General features: G+C 41.4%; 1 protein-coding gene across 1 annotated transcript in view; it reads right to left on the minus strand.

Moving 5' to 3' along the window:
* The window catches only part of LOC101716216 (beta-galactosidase-1-like protein 2), a 76705-nt gene that overhangs the window by 7478 nt on the left and 49772 nt on the right, over positions 1-19455 (minus strand). Inside the window, 10 exon segments of the mRNA XM_087214256.1 lie at positions 369-485; positions 1247-1358; positions 1773-1862; positions 2614-2690; positions 3167-3235; positions 10687-10833; positions 15424-15530; positions 16022-16102; positions 16799-16936; positions 17906-17990. Coding sequence (XP_087070382.1) covers positions 369-485; positions 1247-1358; positions 1773-1862; positions 2614-2690; positions 3167-3235; positions 10687-10833; positions 15424-15530; positions 16022-16102; positions 16799-16936; positions 17906-17990 — 1023 coding nt within the window.

The raw sequence follows: 19455 nt of genomic DNA on the forward strand, positions 1-19455 counted from the left end.
TGAGGTAGGTCTGTTGGAGGAGAGGGCTAGTGAATTCATCTTTAGCTGGGAGGGAAGAGGGTGGCTATGATCTATCTATAGTGCCTAGCAATGAGGCAAGCTCCCATGTCCTGGGACATATTGCACATCCTACTTTCTTTCTCTCTTTCAGCTACAAAGATCCAGGAGCTACAACTGAACCTTTAGAATGCCATACCTAGAAGAGGCTCTTTGGGAACTGGATCTCCTGTCCAGGTGCCCATTCCTCAAATAGTATAATCTGTCAAATGGGAGAAGGTGAGGCAGGATGAGGTTCAAGTTCTGCCTCTGGGTAAAGCAGCATTCAAAGACAGTGGACTGGTAGGCAGGGGTGCTATGGAGGAACTCACCTCATTTGATCCAGGATGAAGCCAGGGTCCTGGAAGGTAGAGGGTTTTCTGGGGACCTACATCCCAGTAGCATCCTATGTTTCTTCCATTGATAAATATGACTCCTTTCTTCCAGCCCTGAAAAAAATTGAACAGAAGATTCAGGATCTGTGTTTCAGATATAAAGACACAAGGCTGCCTGCTGCACAAGCACAAGGACCTGAGTTTGATCCCCAGTACCAAAAAAAAAAAAAAAAGACACAAGGGGTGAACACACATACCACTGCAACTCATACACCACTGACACACACAATTATAGCACAGCACTGCTCAGACAGGGTGAATTATCAACAAAAGCCCTACGTGGAAAGAGAATGGAGAGTCCTCAGGGCTCAGGAAGAAGGGCAGACTTCTATGCCATCTCCCTGCATCTGCTCCAAGTCAGCAAATGGAATTTCTACATACTATGGGATATTTGTCAAAATATACCGAGCTCAAAACATAGCTGGAGTTGTAGAATTTCAGCCGTGGCCGTCAATATGTTCTGCATGTCACTACAACATCTTGCCACAGGCCCAATGGTGAGTTCATGAACATTCACATTCTGGGATACGTTTGGGGACTCATGAGTCACACTCTCTAAAGTCCCCATGTAGTGCATTCTTTGGCTGGCCCAACTGAAAACAGCACTCACTTCTCAGCTGCACTTACTTGTTTACATTTCACCTCTGCCTGGGTCCACCCAGGGATGGTGCAGTCTCCCAGATGGCTGTGAGGTGGCTGAGGTCCTTGGAGTTTTAATTCCCTACCTGGAGCAGAGCTTATGCATTAAGGAGCTTTTTAAAAGGTTCTTCGTGCGTGGAGATTGGAGGGCACATGGGCAGCCAGATGACACTAACCTCTAGTTTTATGAAGGTGTGTTGGGGAACATCACCAACTCTGAAGAAAGCAAGGAAAAAGGCAGGACCCTGAACTTCTTTTGTGACTGATTTCCAGAGGTCAGGAAGTTTCCTGAGAGAGAGTCAAGGGCCAGCAGAATGGTCAGACCATTATTTTTTTGTTTTTTGTTTTTTGGTATCGGGGATTGAACTCTGGACCTTGCACTTTCGAAGCAGGGTCATACCTTTTTAAAGTGGTGCCTGTGACCTTAAAGTCAGTCTCCTCCCTGGAGGTGTCTCCCATTGTGGTGCTGGCTATGCATATTCAGTGTGCATATTGCAGTAAGACATGAAACCAGGGCTGGGAGGAGAGTCACCACACTGCTCCCACAGAACTAAAAAACCTGGGGTAATTTCCTTCAACACTCTGAGGCTCCGTCTCTCCTATGTGAAGACCACAGGTTTATCCACAGGACCTCTAAGGCTCTTTGAATCTTGCCATGCCCACCCTCTTTGATCAATTTGGGGTCCATGGTCAGATACTCACCTTTGCATGAATGCAGTTTTCATCTCCAGGCTGTAGATTACAAATTTTCTTAATGGAGAACTGTCCAGATAGATATCCCCAGTTAAACCTGCATGAGAGCAAAAAAGGGGAACATGAAGGAGGCAGGAAAGAGCAGAGATGTACGTGCTACAGCCATGGCTTCCCCTGAAGGAGGCTTCTTTCCTAACCTCATCTGGCTGGAAAGTTTCTGCAAACTCCAACACTGTTTTTTGCCTGTTTGTTTTGTGGTATTGGAGATGGAACCCAGGGCCTCATGCATGCTAGGCAAGGCCCTACCTCTGAGCTATACCTGCAACCCAAATCCTATACAGGTTTTCCTTTCTGAATGTATACCTTCTAGACAGCACCTGCACCATCCACCTTAATATCACAGTAGCCACTGCAACTCCCACACAGGGCTTCAGGTTAGCTTGACCATTCAGGTATATCCAACCTCTTCAGGTAGGAGGTGTGAGAACTGTGCCCAGCAGTGCTGGGGCCAGGGGGAAGACACACCGAAGTACCATGCTTCACAGCAAGAAAAGGCAAAGTGCCTAGGGAGGGACCCTAACTATTATTTTTCTCCAGAGACATCTCTACAGCTTTTTCCTGAGGGAACCACTTTCAAAGCCCTCAGAAAGAGGAAGGGCCATGTGCTAGCTCTGGTTTGGCAATTAGAGAACACAAAGACATCATCACGGTTTTGAAATGTGGGACTTTCACAGCCAAGAGAACATGCTCCCTTCCAACACACTCCTGTCCATAAATGCCCTCAGCCCGAAGCAAGAGACATAGGAACTTGGTGCACAAGGACACAGGCACCTGCACTTGGAGCCTAGCTTTTCTCTCCTTGCTGATATCAGGCTCATAGGCAAGTCAGCCTTGATTCTCCACCAGGATCCTCAGGATGTGGATGCCCTGTAAGGCAGACCTATCAGAGTGAGTACCACAGACTTTCTAGGTTGCCCCTAGAGCAGAGCAGAGGACCTGAGGAGAGTGACTGATGGCACATGGGCTTCAGAACCCTGTGGACCTGTAGCTCTGGGCCAGGCAAACCCTTAGACTCCTGCTCTGCCTCCTCATTCCCCACTCTCCAGGCCTGGCCTTTCAGGGAAGGAAGTCACTTGAACATTTTATCAGGAACTCTATTGGGACTGGTGACCAACCCATAGTTTTTCAGTAGCAAATATTCAAGATGGGAAAACTCTGCCCACCAAAAGGATATTTACCAGCACCTCAGAAATGTATACATCCCTCCCCTTGTCTCTCCTGCGTTCCTCTGCAAGGGGCATTCCAAAGGACAATGGAGGAGAAAACTGGATATCCCAGGGGCAGGCCACGCTTACTAGTTGCAGGGCACTAGAACTATTTGTCCATTAACATGGGCTATATACATTTCTCTTAATATACAGCTCATCAGTGGAATGATCCAGGACTCCAATATACTTCTCATTTAAAAACACCTGCCAGAGAAAGAAGAAAGCACTGTTAGTTCCTCTATAGGAAGGGAGGAGAAGAAATAGAAAAGCAAATAACACAGCATGTCTAGAATACAATTAACTTTTTGTCCTCAGAACCCTACAAGCTCCCTACGAGTTCAACAAACTAATTATATTTAAAGCACCACAATGAGGAGATGCACAAGGTGAGGCTGTAGAAGGGTGTCCTGACATGAAATCTGGAGCCCAGTCCATGTAGCACAAGGAGGGGAGAACACTGAAAAGACCAGCAGGAAATTAGAGAAACAGGGTAGAGACCAGTCAACTTTGGGAAGGAAAGGATGGCAAAGGGAAGGAAGGCATGGAAATTACAAGGACAGCAATTGTTCTGTCTGCCTACTTTGTTCTCATGCGTTCAACTCTGCAACAGACCCAACCACCAAGAAATCTGTCAGATGTTCCCAGATTCTTATCTTACTGTCACCACTCTACCTGCTTGTGGGCATGCTCTGAAGTAAATTCACATCTTTTCTGTTATCTCCCATCTTGCACCAGCCCCAGATTAAGCCATGCAGAAAACTCTAATCATGCAAGACCAGATAAGTATAAATAATTAATTACTTATCTTAGATCACAATTTTTAAATGAAATCTGGCTAGTGAACTAAAATTAAAAATCCACAAGTATTAAAAACATAAAAATATTAATAAATTGAATAGAAAATTCATATTTTAAGCTCACTAGAGTTCAATGGCAAGGCTTACATATTCCATGACTATTTACTGAATATCTACTGTCTTACTAAATATTTCCCTGGGACAGGGAAAAGATAGGAGCTGTTGAGGAACTCCAATGGGGAGTGTCACAAAGAAATGATCAGAGCATACCACAACAGCAACCTCAGAGCTGTGGGCAGACCACGTCAGAGGCACTGAGAAAGGGATAACAAGTTCCAAGCAACCCCAGAACCCGGCTATTTTGTAGGCTCGGGGAAAGTGGCTAGTGGAACCACTGGAGGGAGCTAGTAGAGAAGTAGCATGCTGAGCTTTTACTTGGGGCAGGAAACTCTGAAGGCACCCTGAAGCAGGCTGTCAGGGATGACAGGAAGACAGAGGATGAGGGTGAGTGGTCAGAGAAGATCAGCTGTGAGGTTCCAAGAATAGTAGACAAGAGACACCAAGATGAGACTATGTCAATAACAGCCTGGATGTTGTAAGAATGATTGTTCCATGTTGTCCCACACGGGGGCCAGCTAAAACAAGGAATGAGGAGGAAAAGGAAAGGAGAACAAGTGAATAGACTTGCTTGGGGGGCTATGAGTCCATGAATCAATACGCCACTTACTCGGGGAGAGAAAGTCGGGTTTTGAACACCATGAGTGGAGAGGTCCATGGGACACAAACTAATGGAGGATAAATGCCCAGTAAGTGATGAGAATATGGACCTGCAGGGAAAAAGAAGGCTGGAGCCACAGAAACAGAAGTGCAGAGAATTTTGAAATACAGTGATACCTCGGTTGTCAAACTCAATTCATTCCAAATTCGTGTTCAAACACCAAAAAGTTCGAGAACTGAACGTATTTTTCCCATAAGAAATAATGGAAAACCAAATAATTGGCTCTGAGGCCCCATTGTGGGTTGTCTCTTCACATTGCTGGTGGTTTCTCTTGCTGTGCAGAAGCCTTTTAATAAGAGATCCCATTTGTTGATTGTTTGTGCTAGTTCACAAGCAACTGAGGTTTTGTTCATAAAATCTTTTCCTACACTGATGTCTTCAAGAGTTCTACCTAACCTCTGTTCCAACTGATTCAGAGTTTCTATTTTAATATTTAGATCTTTAATCCATTTTTATTTTAGTTTAGTGCATGGCGAGAGATATAGGTCTAGTTTTAATCTTTGGCAAGTTGAAGCCCAATTTTTCCAGCACCATTTATTAAAGAGGCTATCTTTCCTCCAGTGAGGGTGTTTGGCTCCTTTGTCGAAGATGAGATGGCTGAGTGTGTCTGGCATTGTTTCTGCATCTTCTAATCTGTTCCACTGGTCCTCAAGTCTGTTTCTTTGCCAATACCATGCTGTTTGTATCACAGTAGCTTTGTAGTAGAGTTGCAGATTGGGGATTGTGATACCCCCTGCCATGTCTCTGTTACCTAGAATTGCTTTTGCTATTCTGGGTCTCTTCTTGTTCCAAATGAATTTTTGGATTGTTTTCTCAAGGTCCATGAAGTATGCTGCTGGGATCTCAATTGGAATTGCATTGAATCTATGTAGCAATTTTGGAAGTAAGGCCATTTTCACTATATTAATCCTTCCTACCCAGGAGCAGGGGATGTCTGTCCATTTTCGGATATCATCTTCAATCTCGCTTTTCAGAGTGCCATAGTTTTCAGAGAAGAGGTCTTTGATTTCTTTCATTAGGTTGATTCCTAAGTGTTTCAGTTTTTTGGATGCTGTTGTGAAAGGAATTATTTGCTCTATTTCTCTCTCAGTGAGTCTGTCATTGGTGTAGAGGGAAGCTATTGATTTTTGTGTGTTGATCTTGGAACCGGCTACTTGACTGAATTTCGTTATGAAGTCTAGAGGACTTTTGGTGGAGTTCTTGGGGTCTTCTATATAGAGTATCATGTCATCTGCAAATAGTGACAATTTGACTTCTTCATTACCTATCTTTATTCCTTTTATTTCTTTCTCTTGTCTAATTGCCATGGCTAATGTTTCCAGAACTATATTGAACAAGAGTGGTGATAGTGGACATCCTTGTCTTGTTCCTGATTTGAGTGTGAAGGATTTCAGTTTTTCAGCATTTAGTATGATATTGGCTGTTGGTTTTTCATAGATGGCTTCTATCAGTTTGAGGTAGAGACCATCTATTCCAATTTTTTGTAGGGTTTTTATCATAAATGCATGTTGGATTTTCTCAAATGCTTTTTCTGCATCTATGGAGATAATCATATGGTTTTTGTCCTTGGCTCTATTGATATAGTGTATTACATTGATTGATTTGCATATGGTGAACCATCCTTGCATCCCTGGGATGAATCCCACTTGATCAGGGTGTATGATCTTCTTGATGATCTTCTGCATTCTGTTTGCCATTATCTTATTAAGGATTTTTGCATCTATGTTCATTAGTGAGATTGGCCTATAGTTCTCCTTTTCAGTTGGGTCTTTCTCTGCTTTGGGGATCAAGGTGATGCTTGCTTCCAGGAATGAATTTGGGAGTATTGCTTCCCTTTCAATTTCACTGAAGAGTTTAAACAGTAGTGGCAGTGGTTCCTCTCTAAATGTCTTGTAGAATTCAGCAGTGAAGCCATCAGGGCCCGGGCTTTTCTTAGTTGATAAGTTTTTAATTACATTTTCAATTTCATTGGTTGATATTCAGTTGTTCAGAATTTTTAGGTCTTCTTTGTTCAACTTTGGTAATTCATATGTATCTAGGAATCTGTCCATTTCTTCTGTGTTGTCCATCTTGCTGGCATATAGGTTCTGGAAGTAGGTATTGATGATCCTCTGGATTTCTGCTGGGTCTGTTGTAATTTCACCCTTTTCATTCCTAATTGCATGGATTTGGGCCTTTTCTTTCCTTTTTCTGACAAGGTTGGCTAAAGGTTTGTCAATTTTGTTGATTCTTTCCAAGAACCAACTCTTGGCTTCATTGATTTTTTTCTATCATTCTCTTAGTCTCCATTGCATTGATTTCTCCTCTGATCATTATAATTTCCTCCCTTGCATGAGCTTTGGGGTTGTCCTGCTCTTCTTTTTCTAGAAGCTTGAGGTTCAGCATCAGGTTGGTTAATTGGGCTCATTCTGTTTTCCTAATATGCGTATTCACTGCTATGAATTTCCCTCTTAAGACTGCTTTCATTGTGTCCCATAGATTCTGATATGTTGTATTGTCATTGTCATTTAATTGAAGGAACTGTCTGATTTCTTCTTTAATTTCCTCTGGGACCCATTGGTTATTCAGAAGTGTGTTGTTCAATTTCTACGTGTTTATGAAATTTTTTGAGTTTCTTTTGCTATGGATCTCCAATTTCATCACACTATGGTCTGATAATATACAGGGGATAACTTCAATTCCTTTGCACTTACTTAAACATGTTCTATGTGTGAGTATGTGGTCTATTTTGGAGAATGACTCATGTGCAGCTGAGAAGAATGTGTATTCTGATTTTGTTTGGTGGAAGACTCTGTAAACCTCTGTTAAGTTCATTTGTTCAAGAGTTCGATTGAGTTCTAGTATTTCATTACTTATTTTTAGTCTACTTGATCTATCTATTTGTGACAGTGGGGTGTTGAGGACCCCCACTACAATTGTATTAGTGCATATATGACTTTTCATGTCCATTAGTATTTGTTTTATATAGTTGGGCGCACTAGTGTTTGGTGCATAGATATTTATGATTTTCATCTCTTCCTCTTGGATTGTTCCCTTTACAAGGATGTAGTATCCTTCCTTGTCTCTCTTAAACAGTGTTGGTTTGAAATCTACTTGAGCTGCCAAGAGGATAGCTACTCCTGCTTTTTTTCGGGTTCCTGTTGCATGGAGTATTGTTTTCCACCCTTTAACTTTCAGTCTATGAGTTTCCTTTTGAATTAAGTGTGTTTCTTGTATGCAGCATATTGTTGGACTTTGCTTCTTGACCCATTCTGCCAGTCTATTTCTTTTGATTTTTGAATTGAGACCATTAACATTGATGGTTATAACTGAAATATATTGACTTGTCATTGCCATGACTTTTTCTTTTTGTTGGGTTCTCCCCCTTTCCATTTAATTTCTTGTCATGCCAGATGGGTTCATTCTGCTTTGCTTCCTGGGGTTGTGATCCTCAATGTCTGTTCCTAGGATATTGTGTAAAATTCTTTTGAGTGCTGGTTTGGTATTCATGAAGTTCCTAAGGTGCTCTTTGTCATGAAAGTATCTTATTTCTCCATCCATTTTGAAAGATAGTTTTGCAGGGTACATCAATGTGGGTTGGAGGCTGTTTCCGCTTAGGGCTTGGAATACGTCACTCCAGGCTCTTCTTGCCTTGATGGTTTGTGTTGAGAAGTCTGCTGTGATTCTGATGGGCTTTTCTCTGTATGTGATTTGTTTCTTTTCTCTGACTGCTTGGAGAACTTTGTTCTTCTGTTGTGTTTCTGGAATCTTAGCAATTATATGCCTATGTGTAGGGTTTTTCTGATCAAAGCTATTTGGAGTCCTATATGCCTCACTTATCTGTATGTCAAGCTCTTTTCCCCTGCTTGGGAAGTTTTCTGCCATTATTTCTGTGAAGAGATTTTTTATGTCATCTCCACTCTCTCCTGTTTCTTCATTGACTCTGATCAGCCTTATGTTCTTCTTCTTTGCATCATCTAGCAGCTGCTGGATTGATTTCTCATGTTCCCTTATAATTGTGAAGCAATTTTTCTTTTCCTGGTCACTAATTGCAATCTTATCTTCTATATCCAAAATTCTGTCCTCACATTGGCTCATTCTGCTGTGTAGACTTTCAATGGAGTTTTTCATGTCCTGGAAATCTATTTGCATCTGTTTTATGGATTCCATTTGTTTCTTATGTTGGGATTCCATCATGTTCCTCAGCTCCTCTCTAGATTTATTAATCATGTCTTGCACTAGGGGCACAATTTCTCCTGTTATCTGAGAAATTATTTCTGATTTCATTTTTTCCAGATCCCCTTTTGTTGCCAGTTCAGTGGGTCCAGGTGGTTGAGTATCAGAGGTTTCCATCTCATTTCCCTTTGGGGTTGCTGTAGGTGATCTGGAAGTCTGGTTTTGAGACTTATTTACATGTTTTCTCATTTCGACTGGGCCAGGGGGCTGTTAGCACCTGCATGGATTACCTCCTCTGAGCTGGGAGAGGTGGGACAGGGGCCAGAAGCAGCGGTAAGGATGGTGACCCAAAAGCCCTTTCCTGTGGGCTGGGAGCAGTGGGAGGGATGGTGGCCAGGAAGCCCCTTCCTCTGGACCAGGAGCAGTGGGATGGTGGCTCAGAAGGCCCTCCCTCTGGAGCCCCAGGATTTATATGTTTAACTCTGTTATGGTTCTCAGTTTTCCTCTTAGCTTTACTTCCAGCATCACTAACTTTCTTTGGATCAGAGTTACAATATTTTATGCAAATAAAGCAGTGATGAATGTTTTAAGGCACTAACACAGGCACTGTGTGTTGTGTGGGTGAGAGTGATGCTTAGACTAGAGCATTATCCCTTTGTGTCCTAGGTGAAAAGTGACATGTGACTCACTCTCAGCCAGTACAGGTTTTTTACAGTTGGATTTCCGGTTTGACTATCAGGCAAAGTTATGGACACCAAGCAGATGTTTTTTCGAACTTTGCTGTTCCAGCAGTGGAAAGTTTGAGCTTAGAGCCATTTGTGAAAAATAAGCTTTGTCTTTTCTGTCAAAGCACAAGGTTCAAAACAACTCCATTTTGGATTTAAATGACCTAGCATCTACTCACTACTACCCCCTCCCCATTAATATCCTGAGCTCCGAGAAATGGTCATTATGTACACAGCTGGTTCCCAAGTTAAGAACCATGGACTTTTCCTTCCAAACTCCACTCCCCTCTCTAACTTATTCAGCAACACACCAACACAACTCCCATCCCATTCAAGTTAGTCAACCGCAATGGACTGTAAGCCTTTGAATTCAGTCAATGAATTTAAAGGTCAGCTGCTTCTCTTACACTAGGGATAAAGGGGGCCACGCTCCTTTGTTTTGTGCACCTGCTACCTCATGCTTGTATCCTTCTGGAGAAGTAAAATGTCCTGTCAATATTTCTTTATGTCTAAGTGCTTTATTATCTACAATGACAACTTGAGTCTGGGGACTTATTTCCAACACGTTTGACAACCAAGGTATCACTGTACTTACATACACTTTAGCAGATGAACACCCCTAATCTCAAAATCTGCAATCTCAAACTTTTTGAGCTTGATGGTAGCACTCAAAAAGTTTTAGATTTTTGAGCATATTCAATTTTGGATTTTCACATTAGGGATGCCCAACTCATACTTGAAGGCTTGGGAAAAGATGATATGGAAAGTTTGAAGAGCAAGAAGTTTTCACCAAAACCAATAAAAGACAGCTGTCAACTTGGAGTAAGATAAAACTTACAGCCTCAGCTCTGCACTCTTCTAGTTGAATATCCTTTGAAAGTCACTTAACTTCTCTGACGTTTTCTTGTTTGTAATAAATATCTCAAATAGGTGTTATAGGAGTTAAATAAGAAGAGCTAACTGTTAATATGCTATGTAAACATCAGGGGTTCATATACAATAATTATGGGGACTACTTAAGCTTTTCCCAGGTTTTAACACCATTGGCTCCCGTAAGATCCAGGAGTCTCCTGTGGCTGCCCACATATATCAGACACACACCAGAAATAGCATTTGACTACTGTTCAGACATTCACCTCAGCAGTACTTGGGTAATGAGACAATAGCAGTTGCCACTAGGACTTGTTCACTGTTCCCTACCTGCCCCCAATCTTGAACATGGCCCCTTGAGGTAAGGAGGCCTCCTTTGATGATGGAAGTCTCATAAAGCGTGTAGCTGAAGGACTGACCACTCCCGTCATTCACAGACAGTTGCTCCATGGAGACTGGCTTGTCAGAGGTGATTGGCTGTGGCAGAGACAAGAGCAACAACCAAAGGTGCAGACTGGATAGAAGAACCTCAGAAACTGCCACCCAAAGCCCACTTCTCCAGTCTTGCAAACAAGAGTATCAAAGGGAACATGAAATGATAATCATGCTTAAGTGTGGCAAGTAAATTGCTCCCTTTTGTTTTCCAAACTAGCTAGTGAGGTATTCTTATATTCTAGAAAGAAAAGCTGAAGTAAAAAAAAAAAAAAAAAGAGGAATGATTTTTAAGCATTTCTCATCAATTCATGGTAGACTCTGAAGAAGGTTCCTGATCCCAGAAATTCCAACTCAGCTGTGGCAGATGGTACATGGCTTTCTCTTTTTTTCCCCTTCAGCAGCCCTTAGGAGAAACCATCCTAGCCCACAGTCTAACTTTCACACTTTTTTTTGGTACCCAGGATGGAACTTGGGACCTTGTGCTTTCAAGGCAGGTGATGGCACCACTGAGCTAAATCCCCGGCCCCTTTCACACTCTTTTATAAACTGCATTTCTAGCACTAACCTAGAGTACTCCATGGCTCTTCACCCCCATGTCTACTGGACTTCTCCATCTAGGGGTTCAACGATGCTTCTAGGGCACTGTCACCCAAATGTATGTAAGACACATCCCAGCCTGCTCTTTTTCCTTATAAAGGGTAACACCATCCATCCAATCAAAAAGAAAATATAGTGTCCTCTCCTCTTGTTCTTCTTCTCCCTCCAATCCTATGGTATGTCAATCAGAAATCACCTCTCTTAGAGAATGACCCTAAATATCTGTTTCACTAATCTTCCTTCATATATCTGCTCCTTGAACTCAATTTCAATAGATTTCTACTTGGTTTATCCAGGATGGCCTCACTCTCATCTGTGCCTCATAGGGCTACCAAATGCTTTTGAAATTCAAATGAAAGTCAGATGGCTTCTCATAACTGGTGGAGAAATGTTCAAACTTCTCAGCATAAAAAATAGCCCTCCAGAACTCCTCAAAGTAGATGATTCAGGTCTATAGAGCACAGATTTTGAAACTTCCAGGGGATCAAAGAAACAAAGAAGATATCAAAAGCTAAGAGAGTTCTGTCAAGAGGACATAGACATCAACTTGAAGGGGCTCCTGCGGGTCTAAGATGGGACAAATGGAGCCTTACAAAGAGACCATGAGGGCTGGGGTTTTAGAACAGTGGTAAAACACTTGTTGGGGGAACTCCAAGAGGGTAGAAATATGCTAAAAGTATTAAATTTTTATGAGTCACTAAAAGAGCAACAGAGCAAAACAACTTATTGGCTGTCTTTCCAAGGCTACATAGGAATAAATTCATTTTTCTGATTAAAAAAAAACTTCTGTTCTGACTTTTCAGTATGAACTGTACTTCAGGATAGATAACTCATGAAGAAAAGTTCTTTTGTGTAGAAGAATTCAAATGAATCAATGCAGAAGCGTTACAGAATTAGAACATCACTTTTAAGGTTTTTAATGAAATACTGGTTTAATTTACCAGTATATGGCTAATATTTTTTCACTTAAACTTTACTCTTCCTTCCCTAACTTATATAGGATTATTTTAAAGCAGATCCTATACATTATAGAATTTCAACTCCAAATAGTTCAAAATGTATCTCAAAAGATTAAGACTTTAAAAACAACTATAAAATCATCATCACAGTAATAATAATAATAGTAAAAGTTATAGTAATTTCCTTAAATCAGTGTCTTACTGGGAGATGTTTAGCAACTGTCTTTCTAGAAGACAAAATCCTTTAAGATGTAGTGTTTGCAATTTCTGCGGTGTAAATACTTTCACCATGTTTCATTTTAATGCACTAATTATGGCTATTAAAAGCATTAGGGAGAAATTTGATGAGAAAATTGAAAATGAATAGGTAAACTGACAGTACCTGAACTCTCTGATAAATTATGAAACCAGCGACAACCAGAATTATGTGCCTAGATATGATGCATAGAAAACACAGCAGTCAGCATTCTTTGAGGCTGAGGTAGGAAGATTGCAAGATCAAGGCCAGCCTGGGCAATTTAATGACTTAGCAAAACCTTGTCTGAATAAACAAACAAATAAAAAGGACTGGACAAGTATCACAGTGTGTCGGCCTTTAATCTTTAACACACACACACACACACACACACACACAGCACAATAGCACCACCTACAAAGTATTCTTACAAATATATTTCAGTAAACTTACTTTAAAGCCTTGAGATCAAACTATCAATTTACATAAAATCCAGGGAAAATAGAGGCATGTTACCTGACACATGAGGATCTAGTCTACAAAACAAAACCCAGACCATAGGGAATTCTAGTACAAATAGCCCAGATTTTCAACAAATAAAATAAAGAAAAACTCTTTAGACTAATAGAGACTTAAGTAACACACCATTGAAATGCAAAGTGTGATGGTCCTTTCCTGAAATTAACAAACCAATTCTATAAAAGGTTATGCGATGATTGAGGAAACATGCACAGTAGATATTCCATGACTTTAAACTGGTATGGTGTGAGGCACAGAGGCTGCTTGTACTAAAATTTGAGAGCTATCTACACATATATCTTTCCAACTCTTTGCTCAGTATCATGTTAGTAGCTTGAAATTAGCCATTGGGAATACTTACACCACAGAAATTGGCAACACTGTGAATAAGATATTTTTCTTCCAGAGAACCAGTTGCTAAACATTTCCCAGGGCATCACTAATTTGAACAATTATTACTATTATTATTACTCATCTTAGCAGTGATGTGTTAGCTCTCCATTGCTGTGACAAAATACTTGAGAATAATTTAAAGGAAAAAACATTTATTTTGGCTCATGGTTTCAGAAGTTTCAGTCCATGGTCACTAATTTCTAGGCCTGTACATAGTGGGGCAGAAATATCATGGCAGAAGGGCATGGCAGAGAAAAACTATTCATCTCATGGCAGCCAGAAAACAGAAAGGGAGAGAGGGAAAGAGCTCAAGAGGAAGGGGCTAAGGACAAAATGTACCTTTTGAAGACACCCCAGTGACCTGTTTCATTCAGTTAGGCCCACACCCTAAGAAGCCCACAAAGCAATTGTGAACTCACCATTAATGACGTTAGAGCTCTTGTGATCCAATCACTTCCCAAGACCTCCCCTCTAAATACGGCTACGCTGGGGACCAAACCCCCAACAATGAGCCTCAGGAGACATATAACCAAACCATAATAGGTGACAATGATTTTGTTGAGTTTTTTTTCGAAGTCTTTATTGTTCAACATACATAGATAGTTAAAATTTTACAGTGCCTGAGATCTGCTTTTAAATAATCTTATGCAGAGTAGAGAGAGAAGAGTAGGGTATAGGTATAAAGAGATTGGCCAGGTATTGAAGTTCCAGCTGGATGGTGAGTACACGGGGGTCCCTACTATTCTCTCCACTCTTTAAAACTTCATAGGAAAATGTTAGAAACCAACCCATGAAGGCCCTGCACTGTGTGGCACCTGGCTCCCTTCCTAACACTGTCCCATACAGTGGGACACTTCCACTCTACCCCAACTGCAGCTCTTGGGACATAGCACTTCCTCCTGGTCTTTACAACTGGGGCCCTGGGTGCATCAGGCACCTCACCCTTCTCATTCCATGTCTACCATACTGTCTGCTCCTGTTCACCTTTGGATCCCGGAATCACTTATTGGGATCCCACAACTATCCATCCTGCTGACCATGTCTCTATGACAATAACGACACCCCACATCTAGTTAGTATCTATACCCACTAGCTGCAGATATCAGCTATTTAATCCACACAATCCAGTGAGGTTGATGCAATTAGCCTCTTTTTACAGATGAAGAAACTTAAATGACCTCCTTGAGGTTGATCGAATAGCACGTAAATAGCAGATGAAGGTTCAGATCTGGACAGTGACTTGGGAGCAAGTACTCTTTAGCAGTTTCCTGTTTCCTTGACCTGTGATCCTCTGATCTCTTTATTCACTGTTCCTTCTCATTAGACTGGGCTTGTCTAAAACAACATCTTGATAATATAATTCCCAAAACATTATTAATTTAGTGAATGTCACAAAAGTATGCAGTTTTCCCTCTAGACCAGGAGTTTTCAAATTGTGTGTCCTGGGAACCATGGTGCTAAGTTAGAAGTGGTACTATTTTAGAGAAGATATGACTGAGCCTTAGAGAGGAGGAGGAAAGCATAGTTACAGAACGAGCACCCCTGATTTATGTCTTCCATACTGAACTTAACAGCAAGTTTTTAAAAAGTCCCTCTATTAAAACAAAAGTTTAAAAATCATTGCCTTAGATCTGGTCAGTGTACCTTCATTCTACCAACCTTAAGAAAGCAGGGGACCTCTTGCCAGTGAGATTATGAAAAGGAAGTTCCCAATATTCTACAATGTTTATACTAATCTTCAAATTCAAATGTCTACTCTGAATTTGTATTCTAACTTTCCTATTCTGAATTGTAAACTTGGGACAAGAAACTAACAGTTCTAAGGATTGTTTTTCATTCCCTATCATTTACTCCATGTCCTTTGAACTAAGCCTTTCATTCCTCTTTTCCAAAAGCTTTCCCACATATATATGTCCAGGAAATGCTCACCTGGTCCAGGTAGGGCAGGATTTCCCATAGGGACATGAAGTGGAATTTCATCACTGAGTTGTAGACAACCTTCGACATATGTTCTGGTGGTAAGGCTGTGGGAAACTCTGCAATGAAAAGCAGGCCCATTTAAGGACACAAAGTACCCTGCTATCCCACAGCTGCCAGAGCAAGGGCCTAGTTGCAGGGCATGACTTCTGAACTATGGGAAGTGTCAAGGAAGACTCACACCCATTAGCTCTGAGGCAGGGCCTTGCTACCCTGGCAAAAGACAAGCACATCAGTCCCACCTGCTGGACCAGTAGCTCTCAACCCTGGCCCTCAGAATCTACCCCTCCTTTCCTGAAACTTCTGGATTTTATAACCACTATAGATAATTCCATGTCCAGTAAAGACCAGGCAGTATGGTCCTGTGCTGGGCACCTCCAGAGCAGATCCTTCACCCCAAGCATAGCTACTGCCTGATGATAAAATACACAGGAACAAACTAGACTTCAACCTAACATATCTCCCCCTCCTTCCTCTCTCCCCTCTTCCTGGGACAGAGGCTATTTGGGAAGGCTGAGTCACCACTAAGATTGAGGTCCTCACTCAGTACCTGAAACAGAGTGAAAAAACTCTTGAAATATGAGATACTCAGGCGTGTAGTTTCCATCCTCTGTCAGCAGTGTCCCATAGTCTGGAAAGTACAGAGAAATTTGTCATTTTTCCCAAGAAACCCTTGCTTCAGGTTCCTTTCCCAGGAAGAGAGGAGGGCTTAACACAGAGCAAAAAGCACCTTAATTAGCAGCTTTGGGAGGAAAAACTGTGCCTTAGATAAGAAAATTCCATGTCCCTATTAATTCAAACTAAGAAACCTCTGCCAAGTTAAGGAAGGATTTCAATAGCAGGCAAATTACACCAATCCATACATCTCTAACAAGTCCTGGCCAAGAGCTTGAGTTCTCTAATCCAGTGGTTCCTCCTTTCTTTCCCATTTCTAAGTGAACTCCTTTTATTGATTCACCCTTGATTTCCTATGTGGTCTTTTAGATTTGTGGACTGGGGAAGACACATTAACAGATACCTTAGTGCTATCAGGAGACTTAAAGCAACTGCTTCTGCAGGGAACTTCTAATACAAGGGTCTGCACAACAAAATTAAGCTGTTAACTGCTCTGCTTGCAAAGCCCCAGAAAGCCTAGATCCTAGTGTTGGATAAATTCTAGCACTGTCAAGAACAACAACAAAAAAGAAATCCTCAATCCTCAGCATATATTCACAGCAAAAAAAGAGGAGCAGTGCCAGAGATTGTCCTCAGGGGCCTACCCTAAGAAGCTCCAGGGTTCTGTGATGAGTGGCCTTGGGTGGAGATAATTCTAGGGGAAAGTACTTGCCATAGCTGGTAACTGCAGGGAGGTTAACATCCAAAGACTCAGCTCCACCCATGAAGCCAAAGTTGGTACCACCATGGAACATGTAGAAGTTGAGGGAGAATCTAAGCTTGAACATCTCATGTACATCCTTCATTAGCACTGCATAGAAAAAGAAGGAGCAGTTTAGGGAATTCAAATTTGAGAGAATTCATAGCTCTTCACTGGATTTTCAAATCACCTACAGCAAAATATTCAAGCTCTATCAAGATCCCATGCCAGAAGCCGTGGGAGATGACTGAAGATCCTTCAGCCCTGGAAGACTGGTGGAGTTACTCCCAGTTCACATTCATCACCCAAGGTCTTCTGGGTTTCACATTTGGGAGAGATTTTTCTAGCACACAAATCGTTTGTCAAATATTTGCTTGTACCTTTGTTCTTAGGTATATGTACAGTCAGTTTAGTGTTTCTAAGGCATTTACTAGCTTCTAACAGTTACTGATCTGAAATTATGGCACCAGAAATTTACCTTCAAACTCTTTTTTATGGTTCTGGATATTGAAAACAGGGTCTTTGCACTACAAAGCTACATCCCAAGAACTTTGTTATTTTTATTTTGAGACAGAGTCTCAGTAACTTGCCCAGGCTGGGCTCAAATTTAGAATCCTCCTTCCTGAACCTCCCCGAGTTCTGGGATTACAGGCATATGCCACCACACTCACCTTCAAACTCCATTTTAATGATTATCAATTGTCCAGGGAGGACTACAGAATTAAAATCAGCTAATCTGGGGCCAGATAACTTTTCTACTTTTGCCCAACACACCTTCATTGAGTCCCCTTATTTGATAGAATAATGCAATCTAACTAGTTTTATAGCCTCAGTAAAATATATTACAATGGCAACAGCTGAAACTTAAATTTCAGTTACAGTGACCTCCTGGTGTTCACTCTCTGGTCATCTTACCCCCACAGGTATGTGTGAGGTGGCCATGTGATCACAGTGGTGTTTATGGAGCTGAAACATCTAGGAACATGTCCCCTAAGTCTCAAGTGCTAAATCACCAGGAAGAAACAGCCTAGTGCTGTCAGCACTGCATGTTTTCCCAAGGCAGGAACTATTAGAACTCACTGTGTTCATCGAGACTGCAGCGGGTCATACCCCACGTGTCAAAATCACTCGCTGTGTACACCATCATCAGTACAGGGCTAGGACCCTAGAAAACCAAGTATCAATTCAAAAAACTATAATGCAATCCAGAAGGCCTGACTGGGTTAGGAGGGAGTTGTGAAGTCCGGCGCTCAACACCTCCTCTGCACCTCAGAGCATACTGGCCTAGCTCATGAACTGAGTGTCCTCTCTTGTTCTCACATCATTGTTCTGGTCTTGTTCTTTCTCTTGTCCTTTCAAAGATCATCTTGCCCAAGCCTTGGTAAAATCAATTGCCATTTCAATGTTGTCCTTTCTAAATCTCTTTTTTTAGCCACGTTGCTTAAATGTTATTATATTTTAATACAGACATATACCCCTGATAACCTGATGATAATTTGTAAGTTTGGTACATCACATTTTTAGAAAGCACATAATATTGGCATTCAAATAAAATGAAGCAGTAGCTATAGTCTTTTTTTAATAAGCCTTGATCAATTTTAAAAGATCAACAGTGGATTTTTGAAAATCAAAAGAAAAGGAAAGTAAATGCCTCCCCACATACATAAGAACCACATGCTGGCATTTGCATTTTAAATGTGTGGAACAAAATGGCCCAGATTCTCAAAGGCAATTAATAATAGTTTGTACAACTGTTTTGGCATAAAATAAGAGTAAGCATCCCATGGAAGATACAGTTCAATGTTTCCTCCTCTTCTCAGACTGCCCCACTTCTACCAGGCAACAATAAATATGCAAGCACCCCTACAGTCCTACTGAGGAAACTAAAATAACCTAGGTTTTAAAATGGCTGCTCAGATGACAGAAGAAGAGTTCTTTCCCTTAACATAAAGTGGCAGAGAACACTAGCAGGTACCAATTTCTTTGATCAGGAGTGAAGATCTCTTGTAAGGAACTCATTATTTTCCAAGTCCTTTTTAACCTATCATGCTCATTCTTTTTATTGCTAAACAAGTCTACTAATTATGATTGTATTTATGTCCAGGGAATATCCCCCAGTGTCTCAGCCAATTTCCTCCTTGCTTAGACACAATAGCTGACACCTGATACTTAAAGAACGAGAGGTTTATTTTGGCTCACAGTTTCAGAAGTTCTACCATGTTCAGCAGGCTTAAACACAGAAATGGGATGGTGGAAGGCCCTGGACAGAGAAAAGCTGCTTACATCAGGGTAGCCAGGAAGCACAAAGAGAAGGGAAGAACCAACCGCAAAGCGAAATTCAGTCTTCAAGTCATACCCTCGTGACCCGCTTCTTCCCACAGCAAGTGAGCCAGCCACATCACTTCCATGATTCCATCATCACCTTCCATCACCAGGCCTAAGAGCACTTGAGGCCATCAAAGCACATTCTTGATCCAAATTCCCACACCCAAGCAGACCTGATCTATTTCTATTTCCTTAAAGAAAAGGTACACTTACTTTACATAATGCCATTGGTTTTCTCTTATTTATTTTTTCTTTCTAGTATGTAATTTGTTATTTATCAAGGCAAATTGTAGGTTTGCATAAAA

This window comes from Heterocephalus glaber, unplaced genomic scaffold (genome assembly GCF_053883595.1).
Source record: "Heterocephalus glaber isolate CG9 unplaced genomic scaffold, H.glaber_assembly_v1.0 deba00001446, whole genome shotgun sequence".
Taxonomy (NCBI): Eukaryota; Metazoa; Chordata; class Mammalia; order Rodentia; family Bathyergidae; genus Heterocephalus; species Heterocephalus glaber.